At 40.4% G+C, this 20,866-nt stretch overlaps 1 protein-coding gene across 1 annotated transcript; it reads left to right on the top strand.

Moving 5' to 3' along the window:
- The first annotated feature begins 10,140 nt into the window (after nt 1–10,140).
- LOC135477806 (neurotrypsin-like) lies at nt 10,141–11,962 on the top strand. Its single transcript, XM_064758010.1, has 2 exons — nt 10,141–10,372; nt 11,034–11,962. The coding sequence occupies exons 1-2, from the start codon at nt 10,141–10,143 to the stop codon at nt 11,960–11,962; spliced, it is 1,161 nt and encodes a 386-aa protein (XP_064614080.1).
- Nucleotides 11,963–20,866: the final 8,904 nt, after the last annotated feature.

Below are 20,866 nucleotides of genomic sequence, written 5' to 3'. Positions count from 1 at the left end.
GAGGTTTGTCAGGCACCTGGCAAAGTGGAGGGTTTTCTCTTATCTTTGCACTTTCTTCCGGCTATTATGAAAAAAATAATCTACTATAATCTTCCCATCAATCTACTAAAGAAATAAAAGGGCAAATTTTAATTGCAGGTGTTCAGAGAGAAGTATTATGTCTCCAGCGACTGTCCTGACGCATTGGATTCTTGAACAGACAGACAGACAGACAGACAGACAGACAGGCAGAGGTAGATTTGATAGGATTAGGACAACAGTCTGTCAAGCATATCACCGCTTCTGTTCAACTGTTGGTTTGATATGAGCATATAACTGTAATAATTATAGTATTCACTGTGTACATTTGTGAGTTCTTTGTACTTTCACTGGTGTCCAACTTCTGCTTCTTATTCCTTGTTTTTCCATCACTGTGTAACGTCATACAAAATGAATGGAATAAATGAGGATTAAGTCTGAAACTGTTGGTTGTTTTTATTATATAGACAGTATTATTTTGGTATTATTATTATTGGTACATCTGTGCATCTAGTGTGCATCTAGTAATAGATTTCCTTATTCACTTATTTTTTTTTTTGTTGCTTTATACTGTATCCAACAACGTTTTGTGTATAGTTTGAATGTTTGCGAATCAGGTTAATTTTATTAGGAACTTATCGGATTTATGATCTAGGTTTAACGTCATACTCAAGAATATATCACGCCAGAATTATGGTGGCAGGAAAACGGGCGCGGGGGAAACCCACAACCATCCGCAGGTTGCTGTCAGACTTTTCCAAGTACGAGCGAAGAGGAAGCCGGGATGACCTGGACTTGAACACACAGCGGTCGCTTTAGTTGGTAAAAGGCCGCTGAGTAATTGCGGTGAAGCAGCATGCATATTAACTACACGTAATCGGTCACAAGGCCCCCTTGTTCGAAAGTTCAACATTTTAGCTATTGGAGCGTTTTGTGTACGCTCAGTTCCAAAGTGAAGGGTTCTTATGAAGGGTCAAAGTAATACACTTTTTGACAGCAACAAAAGCGGAAAGCTACATTTAGCTCAGAAATAAAGTTTTGATTTGTTTTGCATAAAATACCTGAGAAGTGTTTAAGAAAAACTAACGTTCCCACTGTTTGCGAACGTAGCCCACAGTTGAATGTTTCACATTAATATGTATCACCAATCAAATAAATAAATCAAATAAATCATTTTGTAAAAAAAATCGCTGGGTCATATCAGGTCTTGAATCATTGTGGTACGTTTCTTGATCCAAAACTCTGGAAATCATGACCATTATGTCGTGTGGGGCCAAATACGAAAGCAGTTGACATTTTATGTGATCAAATACCAAAGCAGTTGACATGTTATGTGGCCAGATACCAGTGCAGTGGACATGTTATGTGACCAGATACCAAAGCAGTTGACATTTTATGTGACCAGATGCCAAAACAGTTGACATGTTATGTTGCCAGATACCAGTGCAGTGGACATGTTATGTGACCAGATGCCAAAGAAGTTGACATTTTATGTGACCAGATGCCAAAGCAGTTGACATTTTATGTGACCAGTTACCAAAGCAGTTGACATGTTATGTGACCGGATACGATAACAGTTAACATGTTATGTGAGCAGATACGATAGCAGTTGACATGGTATGTGAGCAGATACCAAAGCAGTTCACATGTTATACGACCAGATACGATAGCAGTTGACGTATGAGACCATATATTTATTTATTTGTTTATTTATTTGATTGGTGTTTTACGCCGTACTCAAGAATATTTCACTTATACGACGGCGACCAGCATTGTGGTGGGTAGAAACCGGGCAGAGCCCGGGGGAAACCCACGACCATCCGCAGGTTGCTGTTAGACCTTCCCACGTACGACCGGAGAGGAAGCCAGCATGAGCTGGACTTGAACTCACAGCGACCGCATTGGTGAGAGACTCCTGGTTCATTACGCTGCGCTAGCGCGCTAACCAACTGAGCCACGGAGGCCCCGTGGGACCATATACTATAGCTGTTGACATGAGGTTTGGTTGAGTTTGCAGTTTCCTCGCTTTCATGAACACCACGGCTATGGTTTAACGAATATACTTTGTTAGCTCTTTATTTATGAACATGCATGTAGTCCTGTTACTGGGCGACAATTTACGTGTTATGTCTTCGGTACCAAAGTCTTTAAAAATAGTATTTGTTGCTGACTCGCTTGGCGCTCAGCCTTGGGAGTTGAGAGTATAATGTGACTGGGTGGAGTGTCATATCTGGTGTCTGCGAGATGATACGTATACATGTAATTCATCGACGTTAGCACTTTGACAACATAAACTCGCCCATCCACGAGAATACACAGTATATATACACACACCGAATGACTCCTCGCAGTCATATGGCTGAAAATTTGTCAAGCACAACGTTCAACACAGGCATACGTATATACAGCAACTCAGGAAGCACGATGGCATCGAGCTACAAAAAAGATAAAAGATAGAAGAAGCTATTTAAGTACGCGGAAGATCTGAGCCCTTTTCAATAGCGAAATGTACACATGTTTATCCTGTGCTTATCTCATTTATATTATTTTATATTAAACGAAAGAATGTGTCGACACGAAAGAATGTGTGAACACGAAAGAATGTGTGAACGCAAAAGAATTTCAATGGAGGTTCTGGATCTGCGTAAATTCTTATCCTTATAAAGCGGTCTATTGTACATTCTTGTCCTCATAAAGCGTTCCATTGTACATTCTTATCCTTATAGAACGATCTACTGTACATTCTTATCCTTATAGAGCGATCTACGGTACATTCTTATGCTTATAGAACGATCTACTGTACATTCTTATCCTTATAGAGCGATCTACTGTACATTCTTATCCTTATAGAACGATCTACTGTACATTCTTATCCTTATAGAGCGATCTACTGTACATTCTTATCCTTATAGAGCGATCTACTGTACATTCTTATCCTTATAGAGCGATCTACTGTACATTCTTATCCTTATAGAACGATCTACTGTACATTCTTATCCTTACAGAACGATCTACTGTACATTCTTATCCTTATAGAACGATCTACTGTACATTCTTATCCTTATAGAACGATCTACTGTACATTCTTATCCTTACAGAACGATCTACTGTACATTCTTATGCTTATAGAACGGTCTACTGTACATTCTTATGCTTATAGAACGGTCTACTGTACATTCTTATCCTCATAAAGCGGTCTACTGTACATTCTTGTCCTCATAAAGCGTTCCATTGTACATTCTTATCCTTATAGAACGATCTACTGTACATTCTTATCCTTATAGAGCGATCTACGGTACATTCTTATCCTTATAGAGCGATCTACTGTACATTCTTATGCTTATAGAACGATCTACGGTACATTCTTATGCTTATAGAACGATCTACTGTACATTCTTATCCTTATAGAGCGATCTACGGTACATTCTTATCCTTATAGAACGATCTACTGTACATTCTTATCCTTATAGAACGATCTACTGTACATTCTTATCCTTATAGAACGATCTACTGTACATTCTTATCCTTATAGAGCGATCTACTGTACATTCTTATCCTTATAGAGCGATCTACTGTACATTCTTATGCTTATAGAACGATCTACTGTACATTCTTATACCTATAAACGGTCTACTATATATTGTTATCCTTATGAAGGTGTCTGCTGTACATTCTTGTCCTTATAAAGCGGTCTTCGGTATATTGTTATCCTTATAGAGCGGTATACTGTATATTGTTATCCTTATAAAGCTGTCTACTGTACATTCTTGTCCTCATAAAGCGGTCTACTGTACATTCTTGTCCTTATAAAGCGGTCTACTGTGTATTCTTTTCCTTATAAAGCTGTCTACTGTACATTCTTGTCCTCATAAAGCGGTCTACTGTACATTCTTGTCCTCGTAAAGCGGTCTACTGTACATTCTTATCCTTATAAAGCTGTCTACTGTACATAAAGCGACCTACAGTACATTCTTGTCATTATAAAGCGGTCTACTGTGTATTCTTATCCTTATAAAGCGACCTACAGTACATTCTTATCATTACAAAGCGGTCTACTGTGTATTCTTATCCTTATAAAGCGGTCTACTGTACATTCTTGTCATTATAAAGCGGTCTACTGAGTATTCTTATCCTTATAAAGCGACCTACAGTACATTCTTGTCATTATAAAGCGGTCTACTGAGTATTCTTATCCTTATAAAGCGACCTACAGTACATTCTTATCATTATAAAGCGGTCTACTGTACATTCTTGTCCTTATAAAGCGGTCTACTGTGTATTCTTATCCTCATAAAGCGGTCTACTGTACATTCTTGTCATTATAAATGTGTCTGCTATACATTCCTGTCCTCATAAAGCGGTCTACTGTATAGGGTGTCCCAAAAGTCGTGCACCATCCTGATTTTCATTTTTTTTCTGTGTTTCAGATTAATACTGATTTTAAATTTTTTTTCTCTCTTTCACAGTTAATTATGGCTAATAAACTAAAAGTACAAGACAGAGTTGAATTGGTTTTTATGTTTGGAAGAAATGGGGCAACACACCGTTCTGTAGCTCAAGCATTCAATCTCAACCTGGATGGTGCGCGACTTCTGGGACACCTTGTACATTCTTGTCCTCATAAAGCTTTCTACTGTACATTCTTATCCTTACAAAGCGGTCTATTGTACGTTCTTGTCCTTATAAAGTGGTCTAGTGTACGTTCTTATCCTTATAAAGCGGTCTACTGTATATTCTTATTACTATAAAGCGGTCTACGTCTTTCTCAAAATGTCTACTGTTAACTCTAAAAGGCCTTCTCCTATTTCTTACAGTACTATTTTCATTTTGGGAACATGCAAGTGTACTATAGTTCGTCAATCGAAATGTCTTATAATTTAGGATAATCCCTATCCTGTGTAAAAATTCACCCTGCTTTTATGTTGACTACACAACAATGACTCAGCGCGTGTCATAGTAGACTTGGATGGGTGCCAACTTTATCCATCGCTGTCGCTGAATAATTCATGCAGATGGAACAAAGAAGAAGATACTAAATTTCAGCAGAGCGAGGTACATCAGAAGTGTCTTTGGCTTTCTTGGGTCTAGTCTAGTTAACGTGCTTCTTAAAGGTAACTGAGAAAAGGTCACATCGCGAATAACAAAATGGCCAGGTAAGTACAGGGGAAATCCAGCCTCAATTTCGAATTTCAACCGTTAACTCCTAGTGAAATGGGAATTCAAAAAAAAGTGGTATGGAGGTGAATATGTATCTTTTGTGTATGAAAAACAACAACTTGTACCTTTGCATGACGGGATCCAATGGTTACTCCATCAAGGGCCGCAAGGTAATACATGATTCAGTATTTCGGTTTTACATATACTATTTTCGATAAGAATTCTTGCAAATGTTTTAAATAAAGGCGAAATATTGAATCACGCATGTATCGCCATGCACGCGTCATATTTTAGAGTTGCCAAAATACCTTACTTTGTGAAGTTAATCAGTGGAAATGGAAGTAGTATTAGATATATGGAAGGATCACAGGTCAGTCGATTTCATTTGACATTTGAAGTGACAGTCATTTTGGTTTAAGTAAGTATTTTAAACACGATTCTTAATATGTGTTGTTTCAATACAAACCTGAGACAAAACACCCAGCTTTGTGCTGAAGTTGACTTATTTTAGGCGAATGTCAAAAGCTGTTTACGGAACCCTTTACCAAGTGCCTCTTAATTAGGCTTATTAGATTATATAGATTATGTGAAATTTTTTATCTTCACGTGTATAGGCCTGTATAGTGGCTGACCAGATTGCGGCCCGCGCCGTCTCGTCCATCACATATATGTACAGCCTCGTTCTCACCGCTGCCCACCCGATCCTGACCAATGAGGCCGCAGGGTCGGATTCAGCTCTTGCTGGTGCGACAGAGACTTTAGCTCTTGGTGGCCCAACAGAGACTTAAGCTCTTGCTGGTCCGACAGAGGCTTTAGCTCTTGATGGCATGACATAAGCTTTAACTCTTTGTGGCCCGACAGAGGCTTTTTTCTTGCTGATCCGACAGAAGCTTTAGCTTGATGATCCAACAGAGGCTTTAAGTCAGGATGTCCGCTGTCATGCCCGGTGTTCTGAACCCGTAAGCCTCACTGCCGTCTCTTTGGGTATGACAAATACTGGAATATAGGCCTTGCAATAAAGCATCAGCGAAGTCTTCAGTTACCGTACATTCTGTGTGATCAAAAGCAGTTACAAGAAATGTCTTGTAGGAGAAACGGCTTTTCTTTGGAGCCTTATACAAATTTCGGTGTTTGTGGATGATACGAGCTGAATGTACTGACGTATTCATTTTTTATTATTTGCTTCACGGTACGAATTTTGAAGTTTTACAGCATCGCATGATACGGCGGAGGAAACTCCGAGGGGCTTGTGTTATCCCGCGGATATAATATGAATTTATTTATTAGAGAACAGAGTGGTGAAAAAGTTGTTGAATGGGTGCGGAAATAAAAGACAAAGACAAATGACCTTACAGCAAGGTAGACAATAAACAACTACAACGGGAATAAAAAACTTTATAAGCGCCACTACCAATAGTGATAACAATACCACAAAGGATTAACAGGGACTGTCACGGTCCAGCATGTATTATTTTATATTTTCTTAAATAACTACAATGAATTGCATGATTTTAAGGCTTGTGTCATTATGTCATACCGACAGTAAGGTTTCACTGGCGTGCTTTTTGGAATGCTAAGAGGACATCATCTGATTAAAGCAGAACGCATGATATAAACATCATTTTTGTTTTAAATGGCCGTCTTGTAATGAGTTTATTTTGGTTATCAAATGCAAGGCTCAGTTGGTTAGCGCTCTAGCACAGCGTAATGATCCAGGAGTCTCTCACCAATTATGTCGGTGTGAGTTCAAGTCCAGCTCATGCTGGCTTCCTCTCCGGCCCCACGTGAAGGTTCAGCAACCTGCGCATGGTCGTGGGTTTCCCGCGGGCTCTGCCCGATTTCCTCCCACCATAATGCTGGCGGCAGTCGTATAAATAAAATACTCTTCAGTACGGCGTAAAACACCAATCAAATTAATAAATACAAGAATATTATAATGATCGTGGGTTTCCCAAGGGCTCTGCCCGGTTTCCTCCCACCATAATGCTGGCCGCAGTTGTATCAACGAAATACTCTTGAGCACGGCGTAAAACATCAATGAAAGAAATATATAAAACAAAATTATAAAAGTTAGCGATCTGTGGTGGTTTCTGGCGACCATTCTCAGGTTTCATCCACCCATAGCAATGATCCTCGTCATGAATGAAAGAATATTTATGGCTCAACGCCAGTTTGGTGACATCTTAGCCATGTCTTGGTTGGTCTTCTCCAGCAGATCAAAGCAGGCAGCGCCTGGTCTGGTGACTAGGTGTAGCTGCGGGCAATATAACTGTTTTATTTCTTTGTATTTCATGAGATAATTGTCATAGTAAACAGAAATTCAGGCCATGAGTTCCAGGCCCATGCACTACTGCGTTTCTTTTTTCACAAATTTATGGTGGCTTAGGAGTGACACAATTGGGAAGTTGAACTGTAATATTCGCAGAATTCTTGCCCCATAGGTGGAACCCTGAGAGTTGTAGATTTTGTTTTTTTTTCTGTTTTACAGGATTTGATTGTAGATTGTCAGCTTTAATATTTGAAATCTTCTAACATTTTCCCCTTTGTACTAATGTTGTCATCTTAATTTCGCTTGTATGATAATATAAAACAAAATAATTTTTAAAAAGTACGGGTTTATTTTCTTTCAATTTTGATGAGAAGAATCCCCAAAAGATATTCCTCCAGCTTCGCATACCATTGGGGAAATGTTGACACATTATTAAATAGACAGTCGATAATGAGAATAATCAACGAGATAATCCTTATAGAAATTTTAAAAATTTAAAACAATTTTTGAAAACTTTCAAAATCTCTCACTTTATTAAAAATTTTTAAAAATGTATATAACATTAATCTTTTTATCAACAAATTAAACAGGATAGTCGTTGAAGTAATCTCCCTAATAAATACTTTTCTGATGGGCTATTTTGCCCTATCTTGTGTACGTTTGTTAAAATATAAAATCCAGGAAAGTTCAAGATAGATTTGGTTACCATGACAACCGCCAACGTGAACACACAATGATTATCAGGCTTATGTCATATCATGACTAAAAAATTACTGAGCAAGTTTTATGCAAATTAGAGAAGATTTTATAAAAATAGCCTAGAACTGAGCCTTCAGCTGTTGGGGGATCATCATAAAGGCATGAATAATTGTGGCTTAACACCAATTTGGCAACATTCTAGCCGTATCATGAGTGATTCTCGTCATGGATGAGTGAATAAGTATGGTTTAACGCCAGTTTGGAAACATCGCAGCCATGCCATGAGTGATCCTCGCCATGTATGAGTGAATAAGAATGGTTTAACGCCAGTTTGGAAACATTGCAGCCATGTCATGAGTGATCCTCGTCATGTATGAGTGAATAATCATGGTTTAACGCCAGTTTGGAAACATTGCAGCCATGTCATGAGTGATCCTCGTCATGGATGAGTGAATAATCATGTATTCAGGCCAGTTTTGAAGAACTGCAGCCATATCAAGCGTCGGTCATCCTCGTCATACGATGAACAGTCACAATTCAGTACCAGACAAACACATAAATAAAAGTCTTTAACTTTTCAGGATTCGTACACCGCACCTGACTGCAGGCTTTACGGCTGTGTGTTTTGTGTTCATGCTTCTCGAGTGGACTCAACCAGGTATTTGTGTGTATATGTATAATGTCCATTCGAGATAGGCCAACACTCGGGTGACACGTGATATAGACAGTTATGCTATTCTAATAGAAAACAGAGGCAGAGATTGTATGATCAAATATCTCATTTTGACATTATAACCTTACTTAAGAGGATATTCTAACAGTGGCTCGTCCCAATAATGCCGAAGTGGTGCTATTGGTCCATAATCACTCATTCAAGCAGTATTGAAAGAGAAAAGTTCCTTTCTTTGGTGGCTTTTAGAGAAAGCTTTACTTAAGAGGATCTTCTAAGAGTGGCTCGTCCCAATGTGACTGCAATAATCCTGGAGTGGTGCTATTAGGCCACAATCACTCATTCAAACAGCAGCGAAACGAGAACAGTTCCTGTCTTCAGTGGCTTTTAAAGAAAAGTTCCTTTCATCGGGTGCTTAAGGAGAAAATGTTTTTTCTTCAGTGGCTTTAAGAGGCCAGGTCTTTCTTCATTGACTTTTAGAGAAAAGTTCCCTTCTTCAGCTGCTTAAGGAGAAAATGTCCTTTCTTTAGTGGCATGAAGAGGCCAGCCTTTCTTCAGATTCTTTTAGAGAATATTTCGTTTATTCATCTGCTTAAAGAGAAAATGTCCTTTGTTCAGTGGCTTTTAGAGAAAAGTTCCTTTATTCAGCTGCTTAAAGAGAAAATGTCCTTTCTTTAGTGACTTTAAGAGGCCAGATCTTTCTTCAATGGCTATTAGAGAAAGTTCCTTTCTTCAGTTGTTTAAAGAGAAAATGTCATTTTTTTCAGTGGCTTTTAACAGATCCGGTTCTGTCTTCAGTTGGTTGTAGAGAAAATTTCCTTTCTTCGACTGCTTAAAGAGAAAATGTCCTTTCTTCTGTGACTTTAAGAGGCCAGATCCTTTCTTATGTGGGGTTTATAGAACAATTCCATTATTCAGGTGCTTAATGATAAAATGTCCCTTTCATACAGTGTCATCTGGTTCACATCATGCCAAGTCATCGCTCTCTTGAATACGTAGCTCTTGAATATGCAACATGTGTTTGTTTTTGTTCAGTCGTCTCTCAAATTCTTGGTAAAGTTCTTTTTGTGCCATGTAGCCTGCCTGGTGTCTTTGATAGGGCGTTTCATTGAGACAGTAATTTAAGTATGGTGACTTTTTGACTGGGATGTTATAAATACACTCCGTAGTGAAGAGGCCAAAATACATGTGGTGTTGAAAATGACTTTAGGCTGTAAGCGTACAAAAGAACTACATGTCAGCGTACAAAAGAACTAGGTCAGTAACAGAAGTTTCAGTATGCATGTATATGTATATATATGTTTCCCAAGGTTTCACCTGTTCCCTCATGCCGGTCACAGAGGATGGGCGTGTGGTACAAAGCCAGGGCGTAGTCAAGAAGAAATCCTCCTCCATCGGCCACTGCATTGCCCAGTGTTACAAGAATGAGGAATGCACGGGCGTGAACTACCTCCGTGATCAGGGCAGGTGTGAAATGCTCCACAGACCTGTCAGTGAAGGTGTGATGACCAAAGTCAACATGAGCATTCACGTGACAATGCTTCGAGGAACTTCTCCTGGTATTCTCCCCATTTCTTTATTCATGGTCGGGCCCTCGTTGTCACAGTTGATTAATACGCAGTGGCTTATTCCATGCAAAGTGATTTTTGCCTTTAGTCAGAATTTAAAAATTCGATATAATGCTTAGACTTTACAGTTCAAAGTATAATTATAGTCATAGTAACATAACACTTGTTAGTGTTCCTTATTTTTAACTCCTGCGGTCCAAAAATAAGGATTTAAATCAAACTTCATATTCTGAGCTGTATTTGTGTCCAAGTGGGATTTTTAGACTTTGTTTTCTTAAGAAAACATTATTGTGGTTGAAAAATAATCTTTCATAATCAGATCATATATCAAATCTTGACTAATGTCAGATATGGCTTTGTTGGATCGGCCCCTGTTGATCATGAAAATGTTTTGAAGTTGTTTGTGTGGAAGGTAGGATAACATTCTACTGGATGTGTGGTTTTTAACCTATAAAGTAATCCTAAGGGTGAACCAAATTTAAATCAGGTGTTTAACAACGATGAAATAAATCAATAAATGTATGAACGACCCACTGAAATAAGTACATACGTCTGATTGCTTACTCAGCAGTTTACACGGTATACAGATTTAGCATGATAAAGTATGGTATACGTATATGCGTCAGACAGATTCGTTCCTCTGTGTTTGCAGGCACCGTGCGCCTGATGGACGGACACAGTAAACGCGACGGTCGCGTAGAGGTCTTTCTGAACGACACGTGGGGAACGGTCTGTGGCCGAGAGTGGGACGACGAGGACGCCCAAGTGATCTGCCGTCAGCTGGGGTTCTGTCGGGGACGGGTAAGGTTCGGGGATTCCTACCCTCCGGGAACCGGGCACATCCACAGGCATTCCGTAGCTTGTCAAGGTTCCGAGAACAGTTTCATGGAGTGTCCCGGTGAACCTGGACATGGAGGTTGCGAGCGCGGTCAGGAAGCCGGCGTGTTCTGTGCCGCCTGCAATGTAGACTTGGTTGGCGGAACGTCGTCTTCGGGCCGCCTGGAGGTGTTCATGAACGATAGCATGGGGACGGTATGCGACGACGGCTGGGACGATGTGGACGCGATGGTGGTGTGTCAGGAGCTAGGTTACTGCACCGGTAAAACCAGACCCATCACGGACTTCGGACAAGGTACGGGACCCATCCACTTGGACAACGTCGCCTGTACAGGGATTGAGAAAAGCATTCTAGACTGTCCGGCAATCGACGAGTCGCAACACAACTGCCAACACGATGAAGACGTCGCCGTGGAGTGCATGTTCGAGTTCCCTTGTCTGCGATTGGCGGATGGGAAGCACCAGCGTGAGGGTCGCGTGGAGGTGTTCCAGGACATCATTTGGGGGACGATTTGTGACGACAAGTGGGACGACAAGGACGCTAGAGTGGTCTGTCGTCAACTGGGCTTCTGCGGCGGGATGGCCAAGACAAAGGGTTTCTTCGGCTCTGGAGGGAACAATATCTTCATGGATGACGTCCAGTGCACTGGGAACGAACTGAACGTCTTGTCGTGCCCTAGGAGCACTAAACGACACAATTGCGGTCACTCCGAGGACGCTGGCGTCATCTGTTCAGAGTGCTAAGACATCCACGCTTGACGCCTCTGTATTTAATGCTCCGTTTTCCCATAAAAAGGTTTTCTAAGGATAGCGGTTCAAACAAAGATAGGGTCATGATTAGATCTGACATCAGCGCCCTGTTCCATAAATCGACCTTCTAAACTAAGCTGATTGTGACTACATGTATATGTTTTGTGTTCATTTTTTTGGTTAATTTGCACTAAAACATACATATAGCTCTAAAAACAATCACATACATATTCTTACATGAATGTGCTTACATATATGTACAGCCTCGTTCTCACCGCCGCCCACCCGGTACTGGCCAATGAGGCCGCAGGGTCGGGTCCCACTCTTGCTGGTACGACAGAGACTTTAGCGCTTGCTGGTCCGACAGAGACTTTAGCTCTTGCTGGTCCGACAGAGGCTTTAGCTCTTGTTGGTTCGACAGAGGCTTTAGTTCTTGCTGATCCGACTGAGGCTTTCTCTCTTGTTGGTACGACAGAGCTTTAGCGCTTGGTGGTCCGACAGAGACTTTAGCTCTTGCTGGTCCGACAGAGGCTTTAGCTCTTGTTGGTTCGACAGAGGCTTTAGTTCTTGCTGATCCGACTGAGACTTTCTCTCTTGTTGGTACGACAGAGCTTTAGCGCTTGGTGGTCCGACAGAGACTTTAGCCCTTGCTGGTCCGACAGAGGCTTTATCTTTTGCTGGTTCGACAGAGGCTTTAGTTCTTGCTGATCCGACTGAGGTTTTCGCTCCTGTTGGTCCGACAGAGACTTTAGCCCTTGCTGGTCCGACAGAGGCTTTATCTCTTGCTGGTTCGACAGAGGCTTTAGTTCTTGCTGATCCGACTGTGGTTTTCGCTCCTATTGGTACGACAGAGCTTTAGCTCTTGGTGGTTCGACAGAGGCTTTAGCGCTAGGTGGTCCGACAGAGACTTTAGCTCGTGCTGGTCCGACAAAGGCTTTAGCTCTTGGTGGTTCGACAGAGGCTTTAGCGCTTGTTGATCCGACATAGGCTTCAAGTCAGGATGTCCGCTCTTATGCCCGGTGTCCTGAACCCGTCAGCCTCACTGCCGTCTCTCTGGGTATGACAAATACTGGAATATAGGCCTTACAAGAAAGCATAAGCAAAGTCTTCAGTTACCTTACAGTCTATGTGTTCAAAAGCAATTGCTAGAAATGTCTTGTAGGAGAAACGGCTTTTCTTTGGAGCCTTATACAAATTTCGGTGTTTGTGGATGATACGAGCTGAATGTACTGACGTATTCATTTTTTATTATTTGCTTCACGGTACGAATTTTGAAGTTTTACAGCATCGCATGATACGGCGGAGGAAACTCCGAGGGGCTTGTGTTATCCCGCGGATATAATATGAATTTATTTATTAGAGAACAGAGTGGTGAAAAAGTTGTTGAATGGGTGCGGAAATAAAAGACAAAGACAAATGACCTTACAGCAAGGTAGACAATAAACAACTACAACGGGAATAAAAAACTTTATAAGCGCCACTACCAATAGTGATAACAATACCACAAAGGATTAACAGGGATTGTCACGGTCCAGCATGTATTATTTTATATTTTTGTTAAATAACTACAATGAATTGCATGATTTTAAGACTTGTTTCATTATGTCATGCAGATAATAAGGTTTCACTAGCATGCTTTTTGGAATGCCAAGAGGACATCATCTGATTAAAGCAAAACGCATGATATAAACATCATTTTTGTTTTAAATGACCGTCTTGTAATGAGTTTATTTTGGTTAACAAATGCAGCCTTTTCCCTTCCTGGAGCGATCAACTGTCAGGGCATTGGGACAAGCTGAATTTATATGTGGATTTATGTGGTCAGATTGAAAACATAGGCCCTATATGTTTTCTTCATCTTGTTTTGAGCTAAAATGCAAATGTAGTCTGCGTCAAGTTGATATTAACGATATTATAAAACAATCTGATAATGATCGTGGGATTCCCCATGACCCTGCGCGGTTTCCACCCACCATAATGCTGGCGACAGTCGTATTAATGAAATACTCTTGTGTACCGCGTAAAACATCAATCAAATAAATAAATCAAACAAAACTATCAAAGTTAGCGATCTGTGGTGGTTTCTGGCGACCATTTTCAGGTTTCATCGTCCCATAGCAATGATCCTCGTCATTTATGAAAGAATATTTATGACTCAACGCCAGTTTGGTGGTCTTCTCCAGCAGATCAAAGCAGGCGGCGCCTGGTGATCTGGTGTCGCCTGTGTGAATAGCTGCGGGCAATATAACTGTTTTATTTCTTTGTATTTCATGAGATAATTCCATGAGTTCCAAGCCCATGCACTACTGCGTTTCTTTTTACACAAATTTATGGCGGCGTAGGACGTGACACAGTAGTGAGGTTGAACTGTAATATGCGCAGAATTTTCTTGTCCCATAGGGAGAGTCATGAGAGTTGTAGATTTTCTTTTTTGACTGTTTTCTGTTTTCGAGGAATAAATTGTAGACTGTCAACTTTAATATTTGAAATCTTCTAACATTTACCCCTTTGTACTAATGTTGTCATCTTAATTTCGCTTGTATTTTGATTATAAAACAGAATAATTTTTAAAAGTGTACGGGTTTATTTTCTTTCAATTTTGATGAGAAGAATCCCCAAAAGATATTTCTCCAGCTTCTCATACCATTGGGAAAATGTTGACACATTATTAAATAAACAGCCGATAATGAGAATAATCAACGAGATAATCCTATGGAAATTTTAAAACAATTTTTGAAAACTTTCAAAATCTCTCACTTTATTAAAAAATTTAAAAAGTGTATATAAGATTAATCTTTTTTGTCGACGAATTAAACAGGATAGTCATTGAAGTACAAGATGGGCTATTTTTCCCCATCTTGTATACATTTGTTAAAATATAAAATTCAGGAAAGTTCAGGATTGGTTTGTTTACCATGACAACCGTCAATGCGAACAAACAATGATGATCAGGCTGTCATATGTCATATCAGGACTAAAAATTACTGAGCAAGTTTTATGCGCTTTGAGCTGTTGGGGGATCATCATAAAGGCATGAATAATTGTGGCTTAACACCAGTTTGGCAACATTGCAGCCATGTCAGGAGTGATCCTCGTCATGGATGAGTGAATAAGAATGGTTTAACGCCAGTTTGGAAACATTGCAGCCATGTCATGAGTGATTCTCGTCATGGATGAGTGAATAAGTATGGTTTAACGCCAGTTTGTAAACATCGCAGCCATGCCATGAGTGATCCTCGCCATGTATGAGTGAATAAGAATGGTTTAACGCCAGTTTGAAAACATTGCAGCCATAGCATGAGTGATCCTCGTCATGGATGAGCGAATAAGTATGGTTTAACGCCAGTTTGTAAACATCGCAGCCATGCCATGAGTGATCCTCGCCATGTATGAGTGAATAAGAATGGTTTAACGCCAGTTTGGAAACATTGCAGTCATGTCATGAGTGATACTCGTCATGGATGAGTGAATAAGTATGGTTTAACGCCAGTTTGAAAACATTGCAGCCATAGCATGAGTGATCCTCGTCATGGATGAGCGAATAAGTATGGTTTAACGCCAGTTTGGAAACATTGCAGTCATGTCATGAGTGATCCTCGTCATGGATGAGTGAATAAGAAGGGTTTAACGCCAGTTTGAAAACACAGCAGCCATAGCATGAGTGATCCTCGTCATGGATGAGCGAATAAGTATGGTTTAACGCCAGTTTGGAAACATCGCAGCCATGCCATGAGTGATCCTCGTCATGGATGAGTGAATAATCATGTCTTAACACTAGTTTTGAAAAACTGCGGCCATATCAAGCGTCAGTCATCATCGTTATACGATGAACAGTCACATTTCAGTACCAGCCAAACACATAAATAAAACATGCAGGCTTTACGGCTGTGTGTTTTGTGTTTATCCTTCTAGAGTGGACTCAACCAGGTATTGGTGTATATATGTATAATGTCCATTAAAGTTAGGCCAGCATTCGGGGGACACTTGATATAGACCGTTATACCATTCTAACAGAAAATAGAGGCACAGATTGTATGATCAAATATCTCATTTTGACATTATAACCCTACTTAAGAGGATCTTCCATCAGTGGCTCGTCCCAATGTGACTGCAATAATCCCGCAGTGGTGCTATTAAGCCATAATCACTCATTCAAACAGCAGCGAAACGAGACCAGGCCCTGTCTTTAGTGGCTTTTAAAGAAAAGTTCCTTTCTTCGGCTACTTAAAGAAAAAATGTTTTTTCTTCAGTGGCTTTAAGAGGCCAGGTCTTTCTTCAGTTTCTTTTAGAGAATACTTCGTTTATTCATCTGTTTAAAGAAGAAATGTCCTTCCTTCGGTGGCCTTAAGAGACCAGGCCCTTTCTTCTGTGGCTTTTATAGAAAAGTTCCTTTTCATCACCTGCTTAAAGAGAAAATGTCCCTTCTTTAGTGGCTTTAAGAGGCTAGGCCTTTCTTCAATGACTGTTAGAGACAATTCCTTTGTTCAGCTGCTTAAAGAGAAAATGTCCCTTCTTCAGTGGGTTTAAGGGGCCCGGCCCTGTCTGCAGTGACTTTTAGAGAAAATTCCCTTTCTTCGGCTGCTTAGAGAGAAAATGTCCTTTCTTCTGTGACTTTAAGAGGCCAGGTCCTTTGTTCTGTGACTTAAAGAGGCCAGGTCCTATCTTCTGTGACTTGAAGAGGCCAGGTCCTTTGTTCTGTGACTTAAAGAGGCCACATCCTATCTTCCGTGACTTTTAGAGGCCAGGTCCTTTGTTCTGTGATTTAAAAAGGCCAGGTCCTTTGTTCTGTGACTTAAAGAGGCCAAGTCCTTTCTTCTGTGACTTTGAGAGAAAAGTTCATTTATTCAGCTGCCTAAAGAGAAAATGTCATTTCTATTGGCTTTAAGAGGCCTGGTCTTTCTTTCAGTGACTATTAGAGAAAGTTGCCTTCTTCACCGGCTTAAAGAGTAAATGCCCTTTCACCAGTGGCTTTTAGAGACCAGGTCCTGTCTTTAGTGATTTTTAAAGAAAATTTCCTTTCTTCAGCTGCTTAAAGAGAAAATGTCCTTTCTTCAGTGGCTTTAAGAGAAAAGTTTCTTTCTTCAGCTGCTTAAGGAGATAATGTCCTTTCTTCAGTGGCCTTAAGAGACCAGGCCCTTTCTTCAGTGGCTTTTAGAGAAAAGTTCCTTTTCGCCAGCTGCTTGAAGAGAAAATGTCCCTTCCTTAGTGGCTTTAAGAGGCTAGGTCTTTCTTCAATGACTATTAGAAACAATTCCTTTATTCGGCTGCTTAAAGAGAAAATGCCCCTTTCATAGAGTGTCATCTGTCACTCTCTTGAATACCTAGCTCTTGAATATGCAACAAGTATTTGTTTTTGTTCAGTTGTCTCTCAAATTTTTGGTAACGTGTCATGTAGCCTCTCTTCTATCTTCTATGAAGAATGAAGAATGAGAACAGGTGACCAGTTCGTTCCTCTGTGTTTGCAGGCAATGTGCGCCTGATGGACGGACACCGTAAACGCGACGGTCGCGCGGAGATCTTCCTGAACGACACGTGGGGAACGGTCTGTGACCGAGAGTGGGACGACGAGGACGCCCAAGTGATCTGCCGTCAGCTGGGATTCTGTCGGGGACGGGTAAGGTTCGGGGATTCCTACCCTCTGGGAACCGGGCACAGGCATTCCGTGGTTTGTCAATGTTCCGAGCCGTGTTTTGTGCCGCCTGCAATGTCGAGAAAATAATTTTTCTCGACATTGCAGGCTGGATATTAGCATTAGCTGGATCTTATGTGAGTACGTTAACTGTGGGATTGATACAGTGGGCTGTCCTGCCGGGCAGCGTTTGTATTGTTTCAGCGTTTAACGTTATTTAAGCATTTTCACAAACATTTGGAATAAAGCAATCACTCGGGTAAATTGACAAGGGGCCGTATTTCACCGGTTATGTTTCACCCTTTGACAACTATCACACAGTCGTCGCTGCTCTGGTTTTACTCTATATTCTGCAAGTTTTTGAATGCTACCGTCCTGGAAAGCTCCAAACAAACCTATGTAGTTTGTTTGTTTATTTGTTTAATTTATTTGATTGGTGTTTTACGCCGTGTTCAAGAATATTTCATTTACACGACGGCGGCCAACATTATGGTGGGAGGGAACCGAAATGAGCCTGGGGGAAACCTGGGTCATTGCGCCGCACTGGCGTGCTAACCACCCTATGCCGTTTGGTATGGCAAAGAATTTACATAATTTATAAGGAAAACACCTACTAACTGCATTTGTGATTCTTTGCAAACGCTGTAATTCCATCTATGTTTATTCCAGCCAATACAGCACATAGTTCGGCTTTTAAGTTTCTTTAAAGCTTTTTTTTTCACTTCTCAGTATCCACAACAAAACTAATAATAGACTTCATACAACTTTAATACCTTGAGATTGGCATGTTGCCAATTCACGTCAAATAAGACGTCTCATAACTGACAAGAGTGACGTCTTACAAAATATCGTGGATAAATTCTAGATGAGATAGATTATTAATTACTGCATCCTGCTGAGCCATCCATGAGAGACATGTACTTAACATTACACAACATTAAAAAAAAAAGACTCGCCACAATCAACGGTGACAAATGCAAAATGATTGATAGACTGGTTGGCAGTATATGACGTGGCGCTTTAAGCTAGATAACCGACACACCTAACGCGTTGTAAGCCAGACGCGAAGTGATCGAATGAAAGGTTTAAACATGAGCACAGCCGATTGGACTACAGGGCATGTCGAGTTCTACGAAAGGGACGCCAGACGCCCCTACGCCAGCGGAGGCTCCCCTAATTCAGGCAGAAAATGCATGCAGGACCAAGGAACAATCTCAACAGGGTTTTAAGCTTTGCGTCGTCAATTTCCCGCCTAGTCATGAAAGACGTTTGCAAGCTGTGTGAAAACATATCGTCTTCTGTTGTTATTTTTTGTTTTACAGAAGAAAACGAGTACATTGGTAAGTATCTGACAAAGTCTTAGCTCGTGACATACAGATCTCCTTTCGCGATGTGAGCATAAGTGTGTATATGACTGGCCATGCTGGTGGATGCTCAGTGTGTATGTCATATTAGTGGAAGGTGGTCTCTCAGCTCAATGTGTAGGTCATATCGGTGGAAGGTGGTCTCTCAGCTCAATGTGTAGGTCATATTGGTGGAAGGTGGTCTCTGAGTTCAATGTGTAGATCAGAGTGGTGGAAGGTGGTCTCTCAGCTCAATGTGTAGGTCATATTAGTGGAAGGTGGTCTCTCAGTTCAATGTGTAGGTCACATTGGTGGAAGATGGTCTCTGAGCTCAATGTGTAGGTCATATTAGTGGAAGGTGGTCTCTCAGCTCAATGTGTAGGTCATATTGGTGGAAGATGGTCTCTGAGCTAAATGTGTAGGTCAGGGTGGTGGAAGGTGGTCTCCCAGCTAATGTGTAGGTCATATTAGTGGAAGGTGGTCTCTGAGCTCAATGTGTAGGTCATATTAGTGGAAGGTTGTCTCTGAGCTCAATGTGTAGGTCATATTAGTGGAAGGTTGTCTCTGAGCTCAATGTGTAGGTCATATTAGTGGAAGGTTGTGGTGGAAGGTGGTCTCCGAGCTCAATGTATAGGTCATATTAGTGGAAGGTTGTCTCTGAGCTCAATGTGTAGGTCATATTAGTGGAAGGTTGTCTCTCAGCTCAGTTTGTAGGTCATATTAGTGGAAGGTTGTCTCTCAGCTCAATGTGTAGGTCATATTAGTGGAAGGTGATCTCTCAGCTCAATGTGTAGGTCACATTGGTGGAAGATGGTCTCTGAGCTAAATGTGTAGGTCAGGGTGGTGGAAGGTGGTCTCCCAGCTAATGTGTAGGTCATTGGAGAAAGGTGAATTTCTGAGCTCAATGTGTTGGTCATGGTGGTTGAAGGTGGTCTCTGAGCTCAATGTGTAGGTCGTATTGGTGGAAGGTGGATCGCTAGGCTCAGTGTGTTGGTCATATTGGTGCTGGACAGTACGATCACCTAAGCAATTCACCTAGCAATCCCATTTAATATACATGTAACACCACTGAGGACAGTGAGTTTTGGATAAACCTCCAGCCTCTGGCAAGTTACCAATTAGCTTTTCCACACAAAATTAGCACTAAAAACACGTATTTTGTGATCTGATTTTATTTACTTACTTGTTTTATTTGGTGTTTTATGCCCTTTTCAAGAAAATTTCACTTATACGATGCCGATCAGCATTACGACGGGTGGAAACAGGGTGGGTGGATATTAAAATATCATATGGACAAGTATGCACTAAACAACCCATGATTTCAGATATTGAAAAATCCCCTTGGATTCCAAGAAAATGTTTTCTTCTACACTGGAATGTTTTATTAACACCATATGACAGGTCAAGTACAGATTGTAATGTACTTCTGTAAGTAGTGACATACAGTCTAGTGATGTATACAATTGTTTATGGTACTGGCACATGTAAAAATACATTCTCTTTTACAGCATATACATGGTAAAATAACGTTAAGTAAATGTAATTATTTTATAACTTAAATTCATAAAAATGATGTGACATTATCTGTTAATTATTAACGCAAGTTTAAGTAACTGTAACTATATACATGACTTAGTATTCACATCCTCATCTTGGGTTTTTCCTTGTGAAACTAAAAGCACTTGTTACATGTTGATACAAGATAAAATGGCTATGATACATTGTACATAAAAGTGTATTAACTGTAACAATATTAAGCACTTGTGCACGAAATGTTAATTATAAAATCAAAGGTAATATATCAACAAAGTTCTTAAATTAATGAATAAGTACAGATTTTAAGTAAAAAATACATGCAGTACATAACATAAATATTCAATATGACAATACAAAAAATCAAATCTTTATATGTATGTTTTTCTTTAA

Source organism: Liolophura sinensis, chromosome 11, assembly GCF_032854445.1.
Source record: "Liolophura sinensis isolate JHLJ2023 chromosome 11, CUHK_Ljap_v2, whole genome shotgun sequence".
Lineage (NCBI taxonomy): Eukaryota > Metazoa > Mollusca > Polyplacophora > Chitonida > Chitonidae > Liolophura > Liolophura sinensis.
Note: the sequence above shows the minus strand (reverse complement) of the source record. Positions and strands in the feature narration are given on the sequence as shown.

Bases quoted from the DNA above. Each gene is read 5' to 3' on its own strand.
- LOC135477806 (XM_064758010.1), top strand. From the start codon at position 10,141: ATGCCGGTCACAGAGGATGGGCGTGTGGTACAAAGCCAGGGCGTAGTC. The intron at 10,373-11,033 runs GTATTCTCCCCA...CTGTGTTTGCAG, and splicing joins GCTTCGAGGAACTTCTCCTG to GCACCGTGCGCCTGATGGAC.